The 23634-nt window shown below is 45.3% G+C and overlaps 2 protein-coding genes across 2 annotated transcripts in view; both read left to right on the top strand.

Annotated features, from left to right (window-relative positions):
* SKOR2 (SKI family transcriptional corepressor 2) overlaps positions 1–1959 on the top strand; it is a gene marked incomplete at its 5' end in the record, with an annotated part of 34666 nt that extends 32707 nt beyond the window's left edge. The window contains one exon of the mRNA XM_083703788.1: positions 1924–1959. The remainder of the gene's footprint in view (positions 1–1923) is intronic.
* Positions 1960–8167: 6208 nt separating this feature from the next.
* LOC310827194 (uncharacterized protein) lies at positions 8168–18265 on the top strand. Its single transcript, XM_083702995.1, has 4 exons — positions 8168–8283; positions 13617–13672; positions 15670–15787; positions 17614–18265. The coding sequence occupies exons 1-4, from the start codon at positions 8252–8254 to the stop codon at positions 17777–17779; spliced, it is 372 nt and encodes a 123-aa protein (XP_083559121.1). The 5' UTR covers positions 8168–8251; the 3' UTR covers positions 17780–18265.
* The last annotated feature ends 5369 nt before the right edge of the window (positions 18266–23634 follow it).

Here is a 23634-nt window from a genome sequence, read left to right on the forward strand (position 1 = left end):
GACTCATGAGTGATGATTCATCTAAATGACATTCCCATTCCATGAAGTCAACTTCATTAGTATAATCCTAAATACCTAAGGAAATGTTTAGATCAGGGGTGGGGAATTTGTGACCTTCCAGATGCTAATGTTCTACATCCTCCAGATATTGACCATTCCCACCAACCCTGGCCATGCTGGCTGGGACTGTTGGGAGGTAGGAACCCAACAACATCTGAAGAGCCACAGGTTCCCAACCCTTGTTTTAGGTCTTGTCCCAATCGCTTCTCAGTCTTTCAGCTGAGATCAAGCATAGATTTTGTTTTATGTATATAAATGGATACATGGGAATGTGAGTTATATGACTTCCAACCATTTGTCCACCTAACGCGATATGTCTACTCTGATTGACAGCAGCTCTCCAAGGTCTCCAGGAGAGGTTCTTCCCATCACCCGATCCTTTTAACTGGAGATACCAGAGTTTGAACTTGGTATCTCCTCCAGGCAATGCATAGAATCATCACACTGTAGAGTCGGAAGGGACCGCAAGGCTCATATGGTCCTATACCCTGCTGTAGCTTTCCCAAAGCAAGGAAGGATTGGACTCTGATTAATAAAATACACACGAGGCTTGACAGCAAGACTCTGGGTGGAGTGCGTATAATAATAATTCCTGTCCACCCCTTGCCCCAGGTCGTTTTATTCACAAAAGAACTTTTTACACAGTGTTCGTAAGAACTAATCAGATTTCCTCTGAGCAATTCAAAAAACCCCATGTGGGGACAAAGTTAAGGTTAAAACTACAAAGAGCTAATTTGAGCATGCATAGTAGTCCAGAGTAAATAAAAGAGGAAGCAAGGAGGAATGTTTTTAGGACCCCGGAGGTCATAAACAGGAGAGGCAGGATTTACCATCTCCTTGTGAACTCTCTTCCTGGCCCTTAGATTAACAAAACTAACAATAGCTACATCAAAGAGAGCCTAGGACTTGCCACATCACCACAGAGCCACATCACCACAGAGCCTAGGACTTGCCGATTAGGTCAGCAGTTCGAATCCCTGCGACGGGGTGAACTCCTATTCCTCGGTCCCTGCTCCTGCCAACCTAGCAGTTTGAAAGCACATCAAACTGCATGTAGATAAATAGGTACCGCTCCGGCAGGAAGGTAAACGGTCTTTCTGTGTGCTGCTCTGGTTCGCCAGAAGCGGCTTTGTCATGCTGGCCACATGACCCAGAAGCTGTCTGCAGACAAATGCCAGCTCCCTTGGCCAATAAAGCGAGATGAGCGCCGCAACCCCAGAGTCGGTCACGACTAGACCTAATGGTCAGGGGTCCCTTTACCTTTACCTTTTACATCAAAGAAGCTACCTACTATCTTTATGATCCAGGATGCCCGGTGAAGCAACTGGCCTGTGTTTTAGAATGCTTATACGTGCCTGTCGGGTGTCGAGAAAGCAAATGGTAGAGATAGAAAGGCTTGTGGGCTTTGATCCGAAATTATTGTCAATGAATCAAATCCAGTCAATGCAATGCTTTCATAGTGGACACAATGGCTTGATGCATATTTCATAATTCCTCATAGCGATCCCACCTGACCCCCCACACTCTGGGTATTTGCACCCCTACACCCTGCAAAGCAGGAATCTTTGGCCCAACATTGGGCTTGAACCCACATTCCTGAGATTAAGGGTCTCGTGGTCTACCGGCTGAGCATGTGCTCCTCCACTTCGTTAAGACACCTGCAACCAATGTACGTCGTCGTTTGCATTCTTTTTGTTCCGAGAGCCAGCAAACGAAAACAAACACCTTGCTCTAAATAGATCTATCTATTCTTGGTAATAATCCCAGCGGTTTCTCTGCTTGGATGGTTTAGTTAGCATTTAAGCGAACACTAATCTTTGAAAAGCACTGCTGTCTACTTTTTTTATATTAAAAAAAAATCAGGCTGTCTGCAGGGGAGGCATGTCAGTGACAACAGACCCAGCATGAGAAATTTATCTGCTGGGCTGTTCACTCTCTGCATATCTAAGCACGCTGCCTCTCTTGCTTGCTCAAGCGATTCTGCGCAACAGGTAAACCTCCCGACCAAATGCAGCCTGCCAACCTTGCATTGTACAGTGGTACCTCGGGTTACATACGCTTCAGGTTACATATGCTTCAAGTTACAGACACTGCTAACCCAGAAATAGTGCTTCAGGTTAAGAACTTTGCTTCAGGATAAGAACAGAAATTGTGCTCCGGTGGCATGGCGGCAGCAGGAGGCCCCATTAGCTAAAGTGGTGCTTCAGGTTAAGAACAGTTTCAGGTTAAGAACAGACCTCTGGAACGAATTAAGTACTTAACCCGAGGTACCACTTTATAGCCTGGCAGAAGCTGACAGTCCCCTTATTTTTTTCAGTGTTGGGCCCAGCAGGATTTAGCCTGCAAGGGCCAGAGACCAGGTTGGGCACAAGTCAAGGTCTAGATCAGTGAATATAGAAAAAGCGGGCAGAGACTGGGATACAGGTGAGGTCAAGTAGCTGGCCACATTCTCTACAGTAGCTTCTCTGATAAGCTTCTCAGACTAAGGTACTGAACTCATGTTAACTCAAGCCTCTTTTGGCTCCTCTAATTGCCTGGTCCAGTTGGGCTCATGAGTGCAGTACAATCCTCTCTGGCCGTTCTCTGGGTGGCGTTGCAGAGCAGGGACTATCAGTCTCATTCCTCCTTCTGCGCGATTGCTCAAACGGAGCAGCAATCAACAGCACAGAGGTGTGTGTGAGAGAGAATTTGACTTGAATTTGCTTGGAGGGAAACATCGATTCATATGGTGTCAGATTTACTATTCAAGCACAATTCAAAGTGTTGGTGCTGACCTTTAAAGCCCTAAACGGCCTCAGTCCAGTATACCTGAAGGAGCGTCTCCACCCCCATCGTTCTGCCCGGATACTGAGGTCCAGCTCCGAAGGCCTTCTGGCAGTTCCCTCACTGCAAGAAGCCAAGTTATAGGGAACCAGGCAGAGGGCCTTCTCGGTAGTGGCCCCCACGCTGTGGAACGCCCTCCCACCAGATGTCAAAGAGAAGAACAACTACCAGACTTTTAGAAGACATCTGAAGGCAGCCCTCTTTAGGGAAGCTTTTAATGTTTAATAGGTTATTGTATTTTAATATTCTGTTGGAAGCCGCCCAGAGCGGCTGGGGAAACCCAGCCAGATGGGCGGGGTATAAGTAATAAATTATTATTATTATTATTATTATTATTATTATTATTACCCACTTAAAATAAGCTGAAATGTTAAATCCTGCCCGGTTTTGAATTTGTGTGCATCGTTTTTATTTCAGCATGCTGCTCAAGGAACATGTCCGGCTTCAACCCACTCTGGGCAGCATTGGGCTGTGCGACAAATCAGCACTACCTTGGAAAATGGGACCCCGTTCTGTGGAGGCTTAATAATAATAATAATAATAATAATAATAATAATAATAATATATTTATTTATTTATACCCCGCCCATCTGTCTGGGCTTCCCCAACCACTCTGGGCGGCTTCCAACAGAATATTAAAATACAGTCATGCATCAAACATTAAAAGCTTCCTTAAACAGGGCTGCCTTCAGATGTCTTCTAAAAGTCTGGTAGTTGTTGTTCTCTTTGACATCTGGTGGGAGGGCGTTCCACAGGGCAGGTGCCACTACCGAGAAGGCCCTCTGCCTGGTTCCCTGTACCTTGGCTTCTTGCAGTGAGGGAACCACCAGAAGGCCCTCAGAGCTGGACCTCAGTGTCCGGGCTGAACGATGGGGATGGAGATGCTCCTTCAGGTATGGCACAGATTCAGGGTTTCCACTTCTGTGTTCTGTGAATGATGGCAGTTTAGACCCAATGAGAAGAGGGTCCTGTTCTCCTGCTCTGGAGGGTAGGCTTCAAATTACAAAAAAGGAAATTCCTGCTCAACATCAGGAAGAACATTCTGACAGTAAGAGCTGTTCAATGGTGGAACGGTCTCCTTCAGAAGGTGGTGGACTCTTCTTCACTGGATTTTTTTAAAGCAGAGGTTGGATGAGCATCTGTCATGGATGCTTTAGCTGAGATTCTTGCATTGCAGCGGGTTGGACTAGATGACCCTTGGGGTCCCTTCCAACTCTACAATTCTATGATTCTATGACTGTCAGAACAATTTCATTGGTGGATCTGCCTACACTTCCTAAGGCTTGCCGACTTGCTCTAGCCAAGGGAGATAAGGCTTTCTTCTTATTTTTGTTATTGCTGTCAATGGGAGATAATGGTTAAATTATGGACGGTCATAGCTAAGATTTATGTAATTAAAACAAATCATGTTATTGATTTATAGCCTGTTCTAATATTTTCTTTTCTCTCGCCTTATAGCAGGAGCGCAGGAGCCTCTGATAAGAAACTACCCACCCATCGCTTTGATTTCGGACTTATTTGAAGACTGAAAATGGAAGGGCTTTGGGTGTTTTTTTAAAAAAATAAGGAAGAAACAAAAATAAATCAGGTTCCATTGAACCCAAGGACAAGTGACCTCAAAGCTTCCTGGACAACCATGTAAATTAGAATGTAGCAGACATTTATTAATTTCAAAAGAAGAAGAGGAGGAGGAAGAGGAAGAAGAAGAGGAGTTTTTTTAAAAGGTGGAACAATTCAAGAATGCCTGTCTTGGATCTTTTTGGTGGTACCAGAGTTTGGTTTGGTGTTTTGAGAAGGACTCCTCAACTTGATAGAAACTGTGAAAAGGCTTTCTGACCCAGTCATGTGGTTAAACACACACAAAAGAGCCTTCCAAGGCTTCCTGGTGCAGTGTCACAAAAGCACGTGGAGAGTTCAGCTTGTTTTGCTTTTGAAGAGTGATTCTTTTGTGGAAAGGAATGTGATTCAGAAGGGGGGGGAAAGAACAAACTAGGGCTAGCGTGACATTGAGATGTATTGATGGAAGAGCATTAGCCATACCCAGCGCTTTCTGAAAGCAGACTGGGAAATCCAAGGATCCTCATCCGCTCAACCACCTTTTCCCAGACTCTCTCCGTTCTCTCCCAGTATTTTGCCTGCTGTATGAATGAAGATTGTACTCTTCTGGAAATATTTTACAATTTATTATTGAGTGTAATTAAAAATATAACCCCTGAGATTAAAAGGAAAAAAAGGTATTTAACTCTGTTGTAGTTTCTTTAACATTCATGTGGATAAAAAAAAGTCTATAATAAAAGCAGAAAACTATATGACGTAATAGTTGGTGCTTTCCTGCAAGTCAGCTGTTTCATTCATTTGCTTACTCTTCCTCCTCGCCCTGTTGTTTGTCATGGCAGGTAATAACTGCGTTGGTTGATAAACTTGAATATGTGTGCCAATATGAAGCTGCTGTAGGCCATTGATATATCCGGTTCGGTGTTGCCTACAAGGAGTAGGGTCTCTAGGGTCTCGGATAGGGTTTTCCCAAAGCCCTACCTGGAAATGTAGGGATGTGGGTGGCGCTGTGGGTTAAACTACAGAGCCTAGGACGTGCTGATCAGAAGGTCGGCGGTTCGAATCCCCACGACGGGGTGAGCTCCCGTTGTTCAGTGCCTGTTCCTGCCCACCTAGCAGTTCGAAAGCACGTCAAAGTGCAAGTAGATAAATAGGTACCTCTCCAGCGGGAAGGTAAACAGGTTTTGCATGTGCTGCTCTGGTTCGCCAGAAGCAGCTTAGTCATGCTGGCCACATGACCCAGAAGCTGTACGCCGGCTCCCTCGGCCAATAAAGCGAGATGAGTGCCGCAACCCCAGAGTTGGTCACGACTGGACCTAATGGTCAGGGGTCCCTTTACCTTACCTGGAAATGGGGGGGATTGTATTTGGGACCCTTAGCGCTGTGATGCATTTGCTCTGTCATGCAGCTACAGACTTTCTAACATCGCCACTGTGCAATTCATTTATTCCTCCTCTCTCCTAAAGGAAAAAGAAAAACCAGCCAGTTCTGGACCCAGCATCTCTTCACAAATGTTCTGAAATTGGTATAATGTTTAAATAGCATTGTCCCATCAGTTTGTGCATCTTGTCTGCCTTCTCCTCTTGAACTGTTTCTGACAATGGAGAGAGGAGGAAAGTACAGTAATAGGTGGTGTTTGGAGAGCCTACAACATTTCACCTGGGAGAAACTCCCTCCCCAAACACCCCTTCTCTCAATACAGTACAGGTATGAGGAACCTGTGGCCCTCCAGATGTTGATGTCTTCTCACTCCTTTCAGCCCCAGCCAGCATGGCAAATGGTCAGGCATGATGGGAGTTTTAGTCCAACAACATCTAGGAAGCCACAGGCTCCCCATCCATCATTTAGAGAACTTGCGGCCTTTGAGTCAGGGGACACATCCACTGCAAAACATTGTTCCCCTTCAAAGGAGAAAAGGCCTGCTTTGGTTCAATAGTCCTTGCGCCCAGTTGTGATGACCATGACATCAAACTGACAACTCGCATATGCGACTGAACCATCACAGACTCAACATCTTGGGGAGGGCTTTACTATCACCTGATTTCAAAACATTTTCCATCCCGGAGAGGCAGCCATCTTGTTAGTCTGTTTCACCAAACCAACAGAGTCATTTAAGGTGCTCTGTGGTGGCACTGTGGGTTAAACCACAGAGCGCAGGGCTTGCCGATCAGAAGGTCAGCAGTTCGAATCCCCCCGATGGGGTGAGCTCCCGTTGCTCAGTTCCTGCTCCTGCCAACCTAGCACTTCGAAAGCATGTCAAAGTGCAAGTAGATAAATAGGTACCGCTCTGACAGGAAGGTAAACAGCATTTCCGTGCGCTGCTCTGGTTCGCCAGAAGCGGCTTAGTCATGCTGGCCACATGACCCAGAAGATGTATGCCAGCTCCCTTGGCCAATAAAGCGAGATGAGCACCACAACCCCAGAGTCATCCACGACTGGACCTAATGGTCAGGGGTTCCTTTACCTTTACCTAAGATTCTTTTAATGTTTTCAGTGGAATTGATTCAGGAATTTAGCTGACACTTGTCAAGTTTTGAATAGTCAGGTTTTGGATAACCTAGTGCTGCACAGCTTATGGGTCAATTATCCCATAAGACAGCAGAAGTCAGATGGGCACTGGTTGTGCAATGCTGCTCCATACAAGTATGTGCTCTCTGTGTGCAACTCTATGTGCTCTGTGTTCCAGTCAAAGTTGCATGACTTTATGTAATCATTTCCACCTTTTGATTGATTGATTCAGTCGCCATCTAGGCAGAGAAACAACGAGACCAAGTCCATTTTTTTACGTCATCAGCTGTGAAATGTGTCTGCTAAAAATTACCTTATGATCACAATATCGTCCTTATCTTTGTATTAAATGATTCCAGTCTTGTGTAATAAATCTTTGGGGGTTTCGAATAATGACATTTAACAGGAATAATGGGTGTGGCTTACTGAATTTCCCATAAATTCCCTTTGGGTAAAGCAGCTGGCTTCTTGCTGCTGTTTTTATATAGTTGCCACCACCTCTACTGTGGTTTATCTTCTGAGGACATTAATGTTTGACCTATGCAAAGAACTTGTTCAGAACAGCTGACATTCCACAACAGAGTGAAGGACCGAGTGATGGGACACAGAAGAACTGAAGCTGCTGAGAAAATGAGATTGCATTTCTCTCTGTGAAGTGCAAGTGATTCTACATCTAAATAGTTCTAGTAGTAGTAGTAGTAAAAGGTAAAGGGACCCTTGACCATTAGGTCCAGTTGTGGACGACTCTGGGGTTGCAGTGCTCATCTTGCTTTTTGGCTGAGGGAGCCAGCATACAGCTTCCGGGTCATTTGGCCAACATGACTAAGCTGCTTCTGGCGAACCAGAGCAGTGCACGGAAACGCCTTTTACCTTCCCACCGGAGTGGTACCTATTTATCTACTTGCACGTTGACGTGCTTTCAAACTGCTAGGTGGGCAGGAGCAGGAACTGAGCAACGGGAGCTCACCCCGTCGTGAGGACTCAAACCACCGACCTTCTGATCGGCAAGCTCTAGGCTCTCTGGTTTAACCCACAGTGCCACCCATGTCCCTAGTAGTCGTAGTAGTGCTATCGTAAAATCAAAAACTAGCATGCAGAACTAACCCTGTAGGGGGAGCCTTGGTATCTTACAGAACGCAGTGTGAAAGAAATTACTGGTACATGGGCGAGGCAGGAAATTCCACCTCCCTCTCAATAAAAGGCTAAGAGCAACTAAACTCCTCAGGAGTATGAGAAGGTGACAAGCTGAGAGCTCAGCATGACAAGATCTTCTTTCATCGAGAGACCCAATGAGACCCAGTGAGAGATGAACAGGAAAGAAGACTTGACAGCCACAAGGTAATGAGTCCACAGATCCTTGTTTTATGTCCAAATGCTGTTTATTCCTCCCTCTCACCCATTTCTGGTGTAAATTTCTTCAGTTCAGAATCTATGGGGACTTTGAGACATCCCCCAAACAGCACTTTTTGACCCAGAACTGGCCAAATGAGGCGGAATCTCAGGGCATTCACTGGGGCTTTTGGGGCTCTGTGGGCAAAATCAAACTGTTGCGTTGGCAGTACAGTGGTACCTCAGGTTACCTACGCCTCAGGTTACAGACTCTGCTAACCCAGAAATAGTGCTTCAGGTTAAGAACTTTGCTTCAGGATGAGAACAGAAATCGTGCTCCGGCGGCGTGGCAGCAGCAGGAAGCCCAATTAGCTAAAGTGGTGCTTCAGGTTAGGAACAGTTTCAGGTTAAGAACAGACCTCCAGAATGAATTAAGTACTTAACCCGAGGTTCCACTGTACCAGAATGACCTCCTTGGGGCATAAGCCTAGGCAGCGTGTATGGAGGACCTGGGCTGCCCGGACAAAAATGATGTGGTCCAAAGGAAAGCAGAGCAATACGTTTGGCACCAGCCTAGCTGCAGAAATTGCCGGAAGGAGGCCAACAAGGCGCCATCCAACTGTCTTAGGGACTCCGCTCCAGAATTGTGTAGGGTTTACTCCCTAACCTTTTCTTCTCTCAAAGATATCCCACAAGGCAGCGGAGATTTAGGATCAGAGTTTTCCTTCTCCTAGAGGGGCTCCCTTCCCCGGTTCACAAGCCCCATTAGCCCCTCACTTCCCTCGCCTTCTTGACCAACCCTCACTCTTGGTCTCACTCACTCAATCCTCTGGAGCCTGTCTTCACATGCAAGAGCAGTCCCATCTCACTGAGGGTTTGAGACCCACTGGTTATCCTCACTTGGTTTAGCCGGCCAGTCAAAGCCTTTATTTGGGGTGTGGCAGCTGTCCCATGCAGACAGCTTCTAGCAGTTTCTTTAGGCTGGGTATTAAAATAAGAGGAAGGAAGAGACAAATACAGTGGAACCTCAGGTTAAGTACTTAATTTGTTCCGGAGGTCCGTTCTTAACCTGAAACTGTTCTTAACCTGAAGCACCACTTTAGCTAATGGGGCCTCCTGCTGCTGCTGCACCGCCACCGCACGATTTCTGTTCTCATCCTGAAGCAAAGTTCTTAACCTGAAGCACTATTTCTGGCTTAGCGGAGTCTGTAACCCAGATGTAACCCAGTCTGTAAGCATATGTAACCTGAAGTGTATGTAACTTGAGGTACCACTGTATGTTGTTGGGAATGGGGCTAAGAACACAAGACGAGCCCAACAGAATCAGGCAGAGGGTCCCTAATGGACTCATCTTGGAAGCCAGCTCAGTTGTGCTAGAACCATTAGAACTACCAGTTTCTTCTTTCTGGATGTGAGGGCGATCTGGCTGCGACATCTGATCACCAGTTTCTAGTGAGCAATCTGACTGCAGAATTCTGCACCAGCCTGAAGTCTTCAGAGGCAGCCCCGTGTGGGATCTACAGTGATCTACTTCCTGCGAAGATGGAGGCTTTCCTTAGCCATCGTGGCAGAAAGCAACTGGAAGTTCCATCTCTCCTGATCGCTCTTCTTTTCGCATGCAAGGGAAGTCCCTAACTCTCTGAGGGTTTAACACCCATCGACTACCCTCACCCGATTTAGCCGGCTAGTTGAAGCTGTTCCTGGGGTGTGGCTGCTGTCTCATGCTGACAGCTTCTATTTTTTTTTGGGGGGGGGGAGATATTTATTAGAAGTTTAAAGATTACAGAAAAAAGAAGAAGAGAAAACAACAAAAAAATTAACAAAACATACATTACAATACATAAAAAATACAAAAAATAAAAATAAAAAATACAACCATAACAATAAAAAACACACAACCAATATTCCATATCTTTATCTTTCATTTACTTGTTTCATCGACCTCTTCACACCTCCCTTTTTGTATTCTAGTTTAGTTATTTGTTTCAGCAAATTCTTTCCATCTTTCTCAATTTTTATTGGGTAATTTATCTTAGCGGTCTAACTTATTAATTAACTCAGCAAATCCTTTCCATCTTTCACTATATTCTGTCGTTCAGTTTACCTTAATTTATTTTAACCTTATCTTACCACAAAAATACCTTAAAGCTTAAAACTTAATACTTATTTATACATAACTCCTTATATCATTTCTACTAAAGCCAAATAGTTACATTCCAACATTTTTCCTAATACTCGTTAATTTTACACTAATTCCCAAAATAAATTTTTAAAAACTTTTTTCCAATCTTCCTCCAACGTCTCTTCTTCCTGGTCTCGGGTTATGTCAGTCCTTACTGTCCATTCCATCTAGTCCATCAACCTGGTAATCTTATGTCCGACTGACAGCTTCTAGTAGCCACAGGTGAGAGATGAGTGCAGAGTGGGGACCAAAGGTGGACAAACTACCCCAGAAGGAGCACGATAGGTACCCACCAGAGGTATTACCCCTCTCCTTGATTAAAACCCTCTGGGGAATGTTCCTCCAATTGTTCTCATTAGTTATGGCCACCGAGTGAAGCAGGGCAATACAGCATCAAATAGGAGAGGGCCATTGCGTCCAAGTCCCCATTGGTCAGCTTTCTGGAGGAATCTAGCTGGCCACAGCAGGAAGTTGGATGCTGAACCAGATGGGTCTTTGGTCTGGTCCAACAGTAGCATCCTATGACCTTATTCCCATGAAGTCCAGGCTCTGTCAAAGGCACATCAAATCACAACAGGGAAGACACAGCCTCACTTACAATACCATTATCTTTCTTTCTTTTTCCGAAGGGGTGGGGGGGGAGCCACAACATAAATACGAAATGTCTTATCAGGAAAAATAATGTACGTGACAACAAAACTCCCGTTAAACATTATAGCACATAATTTCAGAGCCCGATTCCGCTCTGAGCCTCCGTTAAAGCCTTGGGATTTAAAGGCCTTCCTTCCCCATAAATTCATCCCAAGGCATTTTCGTTTTGTCACTTGGGCGTTAATATAGTGGCTTCCTTGTGGCATTTATGCACTGACCCCGGCTGCCCCTTATTCCAGATTATAAATGAGGTGTGGAATTACCAAATGCATAGCCCGATAGCACACCTTTAATAAATATGTTAATCAACTGGCTGTGGCATGTCCCCAGGTGCCGGGGAGTTTGTGCCTTGCGTTATGGATGGGGCACTTTAAATTCTATTCTCTTTGCACTGACAACCTTAAGTTAAAACAAATTTATTGGGGTGGGGTGAGGAACAGGGGGGAATCCATTAGCCACGGGTTGTATATGTGAAGAAGCAAGACAATGAGAGAGAGAGAGAGAAGTCCCCAGAAAAAAAGGGTGTGCAAGTCCTTTTCACGCCTAAGTAAAATCAGAAACGATGCCTGAGACCTGGAAAGAAATCCTCCCCACACTAGCATATGTGTGGCTTTTCTTGGATCAACTTGGGAAAAACTTAGTACAGAGGTAGGCAACCTAAGGCCCGGGGGCTGGATGAGGCCCAATTGCCTTCTCAGTCCGGCCCGTGGAAGGTCCGGGAATCAGCGTGCTTTGACATGAGTAGAATGTGTCCTTTTATTTAAAATGCATCTCTGGGTTATTTGTGGGGCATAGGAATTTGTTCATTTTTAATTTCCCGACCCCAAAAAATATAGTTCTGCCAAAATAGAAACATCGCCACCCAACCCCAACTCCACTCATAAACCCCCCTCCACCTCTTTCCCCCTTTTCTTCCTAATGTCTCAACAAATGAAACTGTTTTGTGTAAAAAAAAAAGTTACATGGGGAGAAAATATGAAGGAGACATTGAACATACCTTTGTAAATGAAGAAAAACTTTAATAAAAATACATTATATATAGAGAGAGTGTGTGTGTCTGGCCCACCAAACTGTCTGAGGGACAGTGGCTGAAAAAGGTTGCTGACCCTTGACTTATTACAATGAACTTATAAGATGCTTGGGCCCAAACGCCAGCAAATACATAGTCAGTCACTTACCTGCTGCTTTGTGGGACATCTTAAGGAGAAGAAAAGGCTGAGGAGCAAACCCTATACAAATCCGGAGTGGAGTCCCTAAGGCAGTTGGGTGGCATCTTGTACACTTCCTTCTGGCAACTCCTGCAGCCAAGCTGGTGCTAAATGTCTTGCTCTGCTTTCCTTTGAACTGCATCAGTGAGGCTGAGAGGAGGGTCTTGGTGTCTGGGCAGCCTAGGACCTCCACACACACCGCCCAGGCTTATGGCCCAGGGAGGTCACTTTGGCGCTGCTTGTTGTTGTTGTTTAGTCATTTAGTCATGTCCGACTCTTCGTGACCCCATGGACCAGAGCACGCCAGGCACTCCTGTCTTCCACTGCCTCCCGCAGTTTGGTCAAACTCATGCTGGTAGCTTCGAGAACACTGTCCAACCATCTCGTCCTCTGTTGTTCCCTTCTCCTTGTGCCCTCCATCTTTCCCAACATCAGGGTCTTTTCCAGGGAGTTGGAGCTGCTATTCCAGGGAGTTGGCGCTGCTAGTGTAGCACAAACAATGTACAAGGTAGCAGTTACGAGTTATGGTTTCTACAGCCACAGCAGGCACCGTGATTCTCCAGCGGTTTGGCTTCACCCCTGGTGGCGTACTCCATTGTCTCTCAAGACAGACGGATGCCGAAAACAACAGTCAGTCACTACAGAGGGATGATGTTAGGAGGAGTCTCAGGACCCTACAAACCCCAAGTCTGTTGCTCCAAGCCCTGTGTCTCCTACCCCTTTCCCCCCCACTTTAAAGACTTTGCTTACAGAGCAATGGAATGGCGAGGTAGGGTGAAGATGCCCTCCCAACTCTGGCAAAGCCAGCAAGCCTGCCCCTGCAATGATATTTAGCACACATTCCCATTTTAATGGTTTAAAACAGGGGCCAGCAAACCTTTTCAGCAGGGGGCCGGTCCACTGTCCCTCAGACCTTCTGGGGGGCCGCACTATATGTTGAAAAAAAATATATGAATGAATTCCTATGCCCCACAAATAACCCAGAGATGCATTATAAATAAAATGACACATCCAACTCATGTAAACACACGATGATTCCCGGACCGTCCGCAGGCCGGATTGAGAAGGCGATTGGGCAGGATCCGGCCCCCGGGCCTTAGTTTGCCTACTCATGGTTTAAAAGCATGGTGGAATATCTGTAGCCCTTGACACATCATTGGAGTCCAACACCCATCAGAATCAGGTAGCACAGCAAATGATCAGGGATGATGGATATTGCCTTTAGGAACTTACATCACCCCCAACCTGTCACATTAACAACCTTCATCCTTCTTACAGCTCTCTGCTGTTTTCCTTTGCAGCATGCTTACTCCTAGGGAGGAGGAATTTCATGGAACGCTTCCCCCCAAAGATCCAGGTACTCTACACTGCAAAGTTGTATTCAGCGAAGGTTAATCCCATTCATTTAAAAACAAAACATTGGAAGGCCAACAAGGTTTCCTCTTGTTCCAAACTGTACAAGCTCACTGGGGATGTTTCTGTCCCTTGCCTCCTGAAGGTTTTGCCACAGGTCTCAACATCAACCTGAGACATAGGCATGGCCAGGATTTATGTTAGGGGGCAGGGTTTATGTTGGGGCATGCAGAACCAAGCTTAGTTATGTATTTACTTGATTCTGTGGGGGCAACTGCTCCCTGCACCCCTGGCTATGCCCATGTCCTGAGACATTCAGGGCCTTCTGGTGATTCCCTCGCTGCGAGAAGCCAAGTTACAGGGAAGAAGGCAGAGGGCCTTTTCAGTAGTGGCGCCCGCCCTGTGGAACACCCTCCCATCAGATGTCAAAGAGAAAAACAACTACCAGACTTTTAGAAGACATCTGAAGGCAGCCCTGTTTAGGGAAGCTTTTAATGTTTGATGTATTACAGTATTTTAATATTTTTTTGGAAGCCGCCCAGAGTGGCTGGGGAAACCCAGCCAGATGGGTGGGGTATATTTATTTATTTATTTATTTATTTATTTATTTTTAAGCCCACCCTCCCCCCAAATACTTCATGCCAGTCGGGTTGACTTCTAGATTGAGTCTCTTTCCAATCACAGACCAGAAAATTCAGGTTGTATAACCACAGCTGATTGGGTGGTCTTGTGCAACAAACTTGCTTCCTGAAAAAACTGAACATTTTGTGATAAGGGAAGTGATAGGGAAATGTGCCGGAAGTGGGATGAAAAATCGTCTAAGCTCCTTGCAAGCAAATCAGAATGAATGCTCAATAAGCACATTGTCTGGAAGCACCAATAATGTCGGTGTCAATAAATGCAACTTCTTTGTAACTATAGCACAGAAACTAGGGCAGGTGCTTATTCCCCTGAGCTCAGAATTTACTAAGCCAGGTCTAGCTGCCCCACCTGTTTGCTCATGAGCCTGGATTGCCTGCCATGGGGCCAGGTAAAAGGTAAGGTAAAGGGACCCCTGACCATTAGGTCCAGTCGTGGCCGACTCTGGGGTTGCGGAGCTCATCTCGCTTTATTGGCCAAGGGAGCTGGCATACAGCTTCTGGGTCATGTGGCCAGCATGACTAAGCCGCTTCTGGCAAACCAGGGCAGCGCACGGAAATGCCGTTTACCTTCCTGCCAGAGTGGTACCTATTTATCTACTTGCACTTTGACGTGCTTTCGAACTGCTAGGTTGGCAGGAGCACGGACCGAGCAACGGGAGCTCACCCCGTCATGGGGATTCGAACCGCCGACCTTCTGATCGGCAAGTCCTAGGCTCTGTGGTTTCACCCACAGTGCCACCCGTGTCCCATGGGGCCAGGTACCATGTGGAAATAATAATTTTTAGAGACGCACTTTGTATGCTCTTAGCAGATGCTGATCAACAACCCTGGGAGGAACTTCGTTTTAGAAATCTAGTCACCACTCCTCACTGTTTGTTGTTTCCCTGCACGCCTACTCTGCAAAGGTGACGCTGGTACATTTCCATGAACATATGCAGCTGCCTTGCTCTAAGTCATACCACTGGTCCATTGCGCTACTCCAGTGTTGACTGACCTGATGCTCTTCAGATGTTGCTGAACTGCAACCTTTGCCAGTTCCAGCTAGCATGGCTCTGCTGGCTAGGACTGACAGGCGTTATAGTCCAACAAAATCCAGTGGGCACCAGGTTGGAGAAGGCTGGCATCATCTTTCCAGGCAGGGGTCCTTCCCATCAACTGCTATGTGGTCCTTCTTAAAATTAAATTGAAGATAGCAAGGGTTGAATTTGGGGTGATTTGCTGAACAACAGACCAAGGTCTATTCACAAGCTTTCCTTTTTTTTATTTCAAATCCATGTTGTTGAGAAAAGGATTAATGCTAATAACCTAACACCACGGGGTGTACATTTAAGGAATGGTTGCTTTTGTTCTCTGTGCTTAGATCTTTCCTCTTGGACCTATGAGATCATCATGTTATGTCTCTCTGGGAGCATCTTTCTGGCAGCTCTGATGTTCGTTGCAGTGAAGACAATCCGAACGAGGGTCTTGCATTTTCAGAGGTAGTGCATTTCTGGGGAATCTGTCAGACTCCAACTCTGCTGAAATATACTCAGAGTCGAGAGTGGATTTCATGTTCTTTATTCAGCTCATAGTGGCGAGGAGGAATGGAAGTTCCCCCAGAATGTCTGCTTTATATACACTATTTACACAATGGGCCCCACGTGATTGGCTAATTCCGGGATTCGCCTGTAGGCCAATCAGGTTGCGGATTCACTTCTACCTGGAGCTGGATTGGGTGGCTCCCTGTGGACCAATCAGACTGCTGCATTCTGGACCCTATTGTTCTAGGACCAATCAGACTGCTGCATTCTGAATCCTATTGTTCTAGGACCAATCAGACTGCTGCATTCTGAATCCTATTGTTCTAGGGCCAATCAGACTGCTGCCTTTTGGATCCTATTCAACTCAGTACATAACATCTGCTTTCATGCTTACATTCCAAACAAACATGGAACATACCCAATAACGCGTTCCTTCACCAAGCTGGGGACTACAAAACCCATTAGCCCCAGTCAACATAGCCAGCAGTCAAGGCCGATGGGAGTTGTAGTCCAACATTTAGAGGGCACCAGGTTGTAGAAGGCTGCCCTATGGTGTTGCACAAGAAGTATTGTGGGTCTTCAACTCCCTGAAAGCAGGAGCAACACAACACAATGCAACCAGGACGGGGTTGGTGTAACTATTGCTACATAAGCAGGTCATATTTTAATCCTTGGGCACCATGTAACCAATGGAGAGGCAGAGGCGCAGCAATTCGTTGACTGGTCTTGCCATGGTGTACATCTTTTGCCATCTCGTGTCACCCTCCCCCTATCAGCCTGATTTGAAAATCCATTTAGCTTAATTAATTCATTATTAATTAAATTTGCATACCGCCCTTCAGCTGAAGAACACAGGGTGGTTTGCAGCATAAAAATACAAAACGAAAACGCCGAATACGTAATAAAACAAAAGCAAAAACGATGCAAACCAAGAACCCTCTCCCAAAAGAGCATCAAACACCTAAACTCCTGGATGTTTTGATCCAGGAGATTATAAGCTAAAATGTTAAAGGGAAAATTCTCATTCCTTCTTCCCCTGTACCCCACCCCAACAAAGAGCCAAGACATTTCAGTAGCCTTAGAGGCAGCAAAAGGATGTCCTAAACCAGGGGTCAGCAACCTTTTTCAGCCGTGGGCCGGTCCACCATCCCTCAGACCATGTGGGGGGCTAGACTATATTTTTGGAGGGGGAAATGAACGAATTCCTATGCCCCACAAATGCAGAGATGCATTTAAAATAAAAAGACACATTCTACTCATGTAAAAACACGCTGATTCCTGGACCATCCGCAGGATTTAGAAGGCAATTGGGCCGCATCTGGCCCTCGGGCCTTAGGTTGCCTACCCCTGTCCTAAACTCTCCCCTTCCATCCACTTCCTTGGATAGCAGAAAGAGAGTAATACATTTTGAAGCCATTTCTTAGAGGTTTAGAACGAGGTCTTCCTGCCTAGCCCCATTTTTAAAACTTTATCAGGAAGCAGGAACCTCACTTTTGTGATTACTTATTCTAATGATTAAGCTAAGGTTTGGACATAAAAGTTGGTACAGCTCAGCTCAGGATTTCAGGACTTTTCTCTCCCAAGGATCTTCCTGAGAAGTTGCAGTTTGCAAATCTTTCCTCCCTACTGCATTTTATTTTTTATTTTTTATTTTTATTTTTATTACTACTACTACTACTACTACTACTAGTAGTAGTAGTAGTAGTCTAGGACAATCTCGGCAGAACATCACACTTGACCAGCCAATTAATTTTGCTATGTTGTATTTTTTATTCTTGTTTCAGAAAGGGTAAACCAAGCAGCCCCGCCAAAGAGCTTTCTGCAGCTGAAACAGTGGTGGTAAATATTATTGTGAAGCGCAATGAAGTGAAGGATATTTTTACAGCGCAGATTACTGGACCAGCGTATATAATATACATGTCTGAGACAGAAATGCCACTTGAAGCTTGAAGAGGAAAATACTGTGGGATAACCAGCTTCAAATAACCAACATGCTTAAGTCTAGTTAATGCATGAAGGGGTTAAAACCATAGAGTAAGCTGTCCTGCTAAGCTTAGCTATGTCACTTCCCCTCACCTTCGGAAGAAATAGGTAATAAAGCCTATAGTTGTATGCAGTCTACCCGATTAACTCAGTGTGTGAAGAGGATTGAGCTGGTTGTTTCAGCGCAGCCGCATGGCTTTCACCAGCCATTCTTGTGTTCCTATACCAATAATTTAGGAACTTTCACCAATTTGTAACTAAGCTAAATTTCACTGCCTGTGCAACTTTCCTGAAGCACATAAATCTGACCTTTGGAGAGTTTACTTGCAATTTTAACTTACCAAACGTATGGTCTTTTCCTATCCTGGGGGAAGAGGGAAATTTTGGAATTCACTTAGAAAGGCATATTTAAAAGTTTAGCCTATATTTTCATGCATTACTTTGCTGAATATGTTGATACTTTAAATCTCTACTGTGGTTCTCACTCCAAGCTTGGATATTGGCACCCAAGAATTACCATACATACATAGGTAAAGGTAAAGGTACCCCTGCCCGTACGGGCCAGTCTTGACAGACTCTGGGGTTGTGCGCCCATCTCACTCAAGAGGCCAGGGGCCAGCGCTGTCCGGAGACACTTCCGGGTCACGTGGCCAGCGTGACATTGCTGCTCTGGCGAGCCAGAGCCGCACACGGAAACGCCGTTTACCTTCCCGCTGGTAAGCGGTCCCTATTTATCTACTTGCACCCGTAGGTGCTTTCGAACTGCTAGGTTGGCAGGCGCTGGGACCGAGCAGCGGGAGCGCACCCCGCCACAGGGATTCGAACCGCCGACCTTTCGATCGGCAAGTCCTAGGCGCTGAGGCTTTAACCCACAGCGCCACCTGCGTCCCCACCATACATACATACACACACACACATATATATATATCCACCCACAAATATCTATATTTATGTAAAAAGGTGAACTGGAAACTGAATTCACAAGTCTATGCAGTATTCTGCTTGAGTTAGCACTGACAGAGAAGGCCTCATTTGATTTCAGGCTCTTCCACACATCTTTTTTACGTTGCATTTGTGATGATTTCTGTGCATGATGGCAACGGGCAGTTGTACGCGATCCCATTTTCAGTACCGTTTGTTTGTGCCTTCAAAAAATTCAGCTGAGCAATATAACACAACATGATGGCCAATAACAATGGCACTAAACACTATTTATAGACTAATAGAAATGATCAGAAATTACAACCAAAGTCTCTAAATCTTCTTCACCAATCGCGGTAGAATAATTCAAAAGTTCAATATATACATAATCTGTCACCAAATATTGCCGGAACAGAGTTACTTAGTTGGTCTCTAAAGTGCTACTGGACAATTTTTAAATTTTAAAAATATATTTCTATTGTATTAAGGTATTGTTGATGGAGCACCCAAGAGGATTACAAGGCAATTTGTAATCTTGTACTAGTATTTACGGTCCAAATACTGGGGTGCCTGTGACTGCTAAGACACGGCAGCAGAAGGTTCCCCATTATTTCCAAATTCAGATTTACAGCCTGAGCTCTTACTGTGAAGTCTTGCTATTCAATTCAAAGCCTATGAATTCAAATATGAATTTATTGCAAACCGCAGTGGTGGGGAACCTGACTTTTTCATCATCCGCAATAAAGATTTAGAGGTGCATTTAAATAATTTAGAATGCCAAATCAAAAGCTCTTTTATTGTTCAGGCAACAGATGAAGACTTTTGTTATTGTTGTTCTCCAAGACTCTTTTTAGTGTTGTTTTACTGCTTGAATATTGTTTTTTTTATATATGATCCTGCATGATTTTCAGTTGTTCTGATGCTTTATTGTATAATAATCATTTTATTTTTGTTTATTGAAAGTATTGTGAACAATTGGATACAATTTTAGAGTTTAAAAGTATATATTTTAAAGAAAATAAATAAAAGCATTTGAATGCAGACAGATATGAACTTACCCTCCTGCAAAGTCTTTGCTGAGTCTAAGGAGCTCCACAAATGTTGAAAAGCTGCAGTTACAACTCTCTGCTTCATGGATTTGAAGCTGAGATGGGATAAGAAGAACTCCTTCAGCTATGGGACACTTGGAATTCGAGTTGGCCCTTCTCTACATTCAAACCCCTTATGAGTATAATCTCTGTGGGAGCTTCTTAGTTGTGGACTAAGGACTGAGGTTGTACACAAGGTGTTCGGATCAGTCAGGGCAACCACTTGTGCCCTGGATCCTTGCTGCTCTTAAAGATAAAGGGACCCCTGACCATTAGGTCCAGTCGTGACCCACTCTGGGGTTGCGGAGCTCATCTTGCTTTATTGGCCGAGTGAGCCGGCGTACAGCTTCCGGGTCATGTGGCCAGCATGACTAAGCCGCTTCTGGCGAACCAGAGGAGCGCACGGAAACGCCGTTCACCTTCCCGCCGGAGTGGTACCTATTTATCTACTTGCACTTTGACGTGCTTTCGAACTGCTAGGTTGGCAGGAGCAGGGACAGAGCAACGGGAGCTCACTCCATCGCGGGGATTCAAACCGCCGACCTTCTGATCGGCAAGCCCTAGGCTCTGTGGTTTAATCCACAGCGCCTCCCGCGTCCCACTTGCTGCTCTTGGCTGATAATAACTAAGAGGGAGGGGACAACTGGCCAGGGCAGGGTGGTGATTAATTCCTTGCGAGAGGGGGTGCTCCCTGCCTGCCTGAAGGAGGCAGTGGTACAACCACTCCTCAATGAACCCTCACTGGATTTGGAAAATCTGAGTAATTACCGGCCAGCTGCCAGTCTCCCCTTCTTGGACAAGGTTCTTGAAAGGGTGGTTTGCAGAAGTCACCATACTTTTTAAGTCTGTAGGCAGATTTGAATTTTTGAGTTAATGTCATGGATGTTGCCATCTCTGGTCAACAACTCTCCCAGATCTGACACATACAGAGAAAAAGTGGACGTGCACACACAATATTTTTTTTGTGAAGGATCTGGATAGGACTGATCCACAAGCCTTGGAAAGCACATAGAGCTGAAAGAGAAAGTGGAAAAGGGCATAACTTTGTCCTTTAGGTTTAGGTACTTGTCAAGGGGAAACAAGATAACCACCCTCACCAGCTCATGATTAAGGGAAGACCTCCAGAGTGCCACTGTGCCCATGTGTACCTAAGAATGCCATGTTGGTCAGACACAAACAACAAATGACATATATTAACTGCCCAGGAGCCAAGGTAAAGGTAAAGGGACCCCTGACTGTTAGGTCCAGTCGCGGACGACTCTGGGGTTCCAGCACTCATCTCGCTTTATTGGCCAAGGGAGCCGGCATACAGCTTCCGGGTCATGTGGCCAGCATGATTAAGCCACTTCTCCCGAACCACAGCAGCGCATGGAAACGCCGTTCACCTTCCCGCCGGAGCGGTACCTATTTATCTACTTGCACTTTGACGTGCTTTCGAACTGCTAGGTTGGCAGGAGCAGGGACCGAGCAACGGGAGCTCACCCCGTCGCAGGGATTCGAACCACCGACCTTCTGATCGGCAAGCCCTAGGCTCTGTGGTTTAGACCACAGTGCCATCCACATCCCGTTTTTAAAAGTTGTCACTTCCAGTTTCATTTGAGACCCACATTGTGAGCTTGTGCTACCAGCAGCTACCAAGTCAGGGTGCCTACTTTAGTTAATGTTGACCAGGCAGGCACAAAATGGGCGCACACACTCATAATAGGCCTGGGTTTTAATTATGAATAAATGAAGAATTTCAGCGGAGCTTCCTTCAAGCATGTTAATTTTGGACTTTGGCAGTATCTCAAAGCCACCATTTGAAACCATGGGAAAAATCATCTGAAATCTAAGCAGAATGCTATGTAACTCAAATACATTGGTAAGCTTGGATAACACTATCTATCCTAATAACAACGGGAGCTTTCTAGCACAAACATTGTTTATTTCTACACACATGCTCCATCTTCTAATGCTGTATTTTCCAGATAGGTCCGATACCTGTCCCTCCTTTCTTTTGAGTCTATCTTACTCTCAATATATACACATTTATATCCCATTTACACTAATGGGATTCACACATGTGTATCGAGGAGAGCAAATATAACTTAGCTCTGTGTGTGCCTCTGCCATCCTTTATGGCACTCGGCTGAATTTCTTAAAGTAGGGTCTCCTTGCACTGATGAACCTGCAAAAGAAGAAGAATGTGCTTATCGGAGGGAATAGTACATAAACACTCCTTTATATCGAGAAAAGAGGCTATACTCTCTGTAATGTCAGGTACGTCTTACCCTTCCTCCAGACATCGTTTTGCTGCTTGTTTCCCTACCTTCATTCCATATCATCAGCTGCTGCTGGCAGTGGGAGGAAACCCATAGTATAGTGATGTTAGGACACACTATGCTTTGAAAAATGTTACACGGAGGAAGTACTGTAATTTGTTGCATTTATATCCTGCCCTGCCTCCAGCAAGCAAAGGCAACCAGTATGGTCCTTTACACTCCCATTTTATTCTCACAGCAGCCTTTTGAAGTAGGTTGAAACTGGGAGAAATGTCTGAAATATTGTTTTCCCCACGTTTCTCAATTATACCTAGTAAGTCGTTAGTGTATCTGTAGAAGCTGTAGAACCACAAATGCATGCCAGGCAGGCAATGTGCATTGGAAACAGAATGAAACAACACACGAAATACTTAACATGAATATTATTTGTTGTTGTTGTTTAGTTGTTTAGTCGTGTCCAACTCTTTGTGACCCCATGGACCAGAGTGCGCCAGGCACTCCTGTCTTCCACTACCTCCTGCAGCTTGGTCAAATTCATGTTAGTAGCTTCGAGAACACTATCCAACCATCTCGTCCTCTGTCATCCCCTTCTCCTTGTGCCCGCCATCTTTCCCAACATCAGGGTCTTTTCCAGGGAGTCTTCTCTTCTCATGAGGTGGCCAAAGTACTGGAGCCTCAGCTTCAGGATCTGTCCTTCCAGGGAGCACTCAGGGCTGATTTCCTTCAGAATGGATAGGTTTGATCTTCTTGCAGTCCATGGGACTCTCAAGAGTCTCCTCCAGCACCAGAATTAAAAAGCATCAATTCTTCGGCCTTCTTTATGGTCCAGCATACATCACTACTGGGAAAACCATAGCTTTAACTATACGGACCTTTGTCGGCAAGGTGATAATTGATTGAAAATGGGTCTCTGTTGTAGAGCCAGAGCCCCTCTAGCTCAGGTATGTACTCTTCATCCTGTTGGAGTGGCATCTGCACAGGTTTTAGGGCAGTCATCCTGCTTCATTTACAGTCAGTGCAGATCTCATAACTTCCTGCTGAAATTCCATGACTTTTTGTACAACAAATGTTCTGGTTTATCCCGGCCAAGACCACTGCCTGCCCCGATTTTGTCTGCATCAATGACGGGGTAGAATTGGGGAAGCAGAACAAACTAAATCAGAAGAAATCCGCCACTGGTACAATGCACGTTGCAGAAATCACGCATAATAAAACTTGCAGTTTCGGGTGGCCATTAATGCACTTTAATGCTGCAAAACTGGGCAAAAGACGTGCTTATTGTCACTTAGAAAAAAACTCTAGGAGCAAAAGTATTATACAGTTCAAGTAGAATACCAAAAACACTTGGAGTACCTTAAAAAAAACACCCTAGAAATATGTGATTACCCTGTTCAAGGTACAGGCAACTCTCCATTTACATTGGGGTTTGTAGTGGAAGTGCAGAAGACAATTGTATTTCGAGGAGTTAGGTAGCATGTCTCTTTCCCTTTAACATCCCCAGTTTGATTCTTGCGTTTCACACACCTGTCGGGAGTTTCTTGGGTTCTTCTGT

Source organism: Podarcis gaigeae (genome assembly GCF_964106915.1).
Source record: "Podarcis gaigeae genome assembly, chromosome: 11".
Classification (NCBI taxonomy): Eukaryota; Metazoa; Chordata; class Lepidosauria; order Squamata; family Lacertidae; genus Podarcis; species Podarcis gaigeae.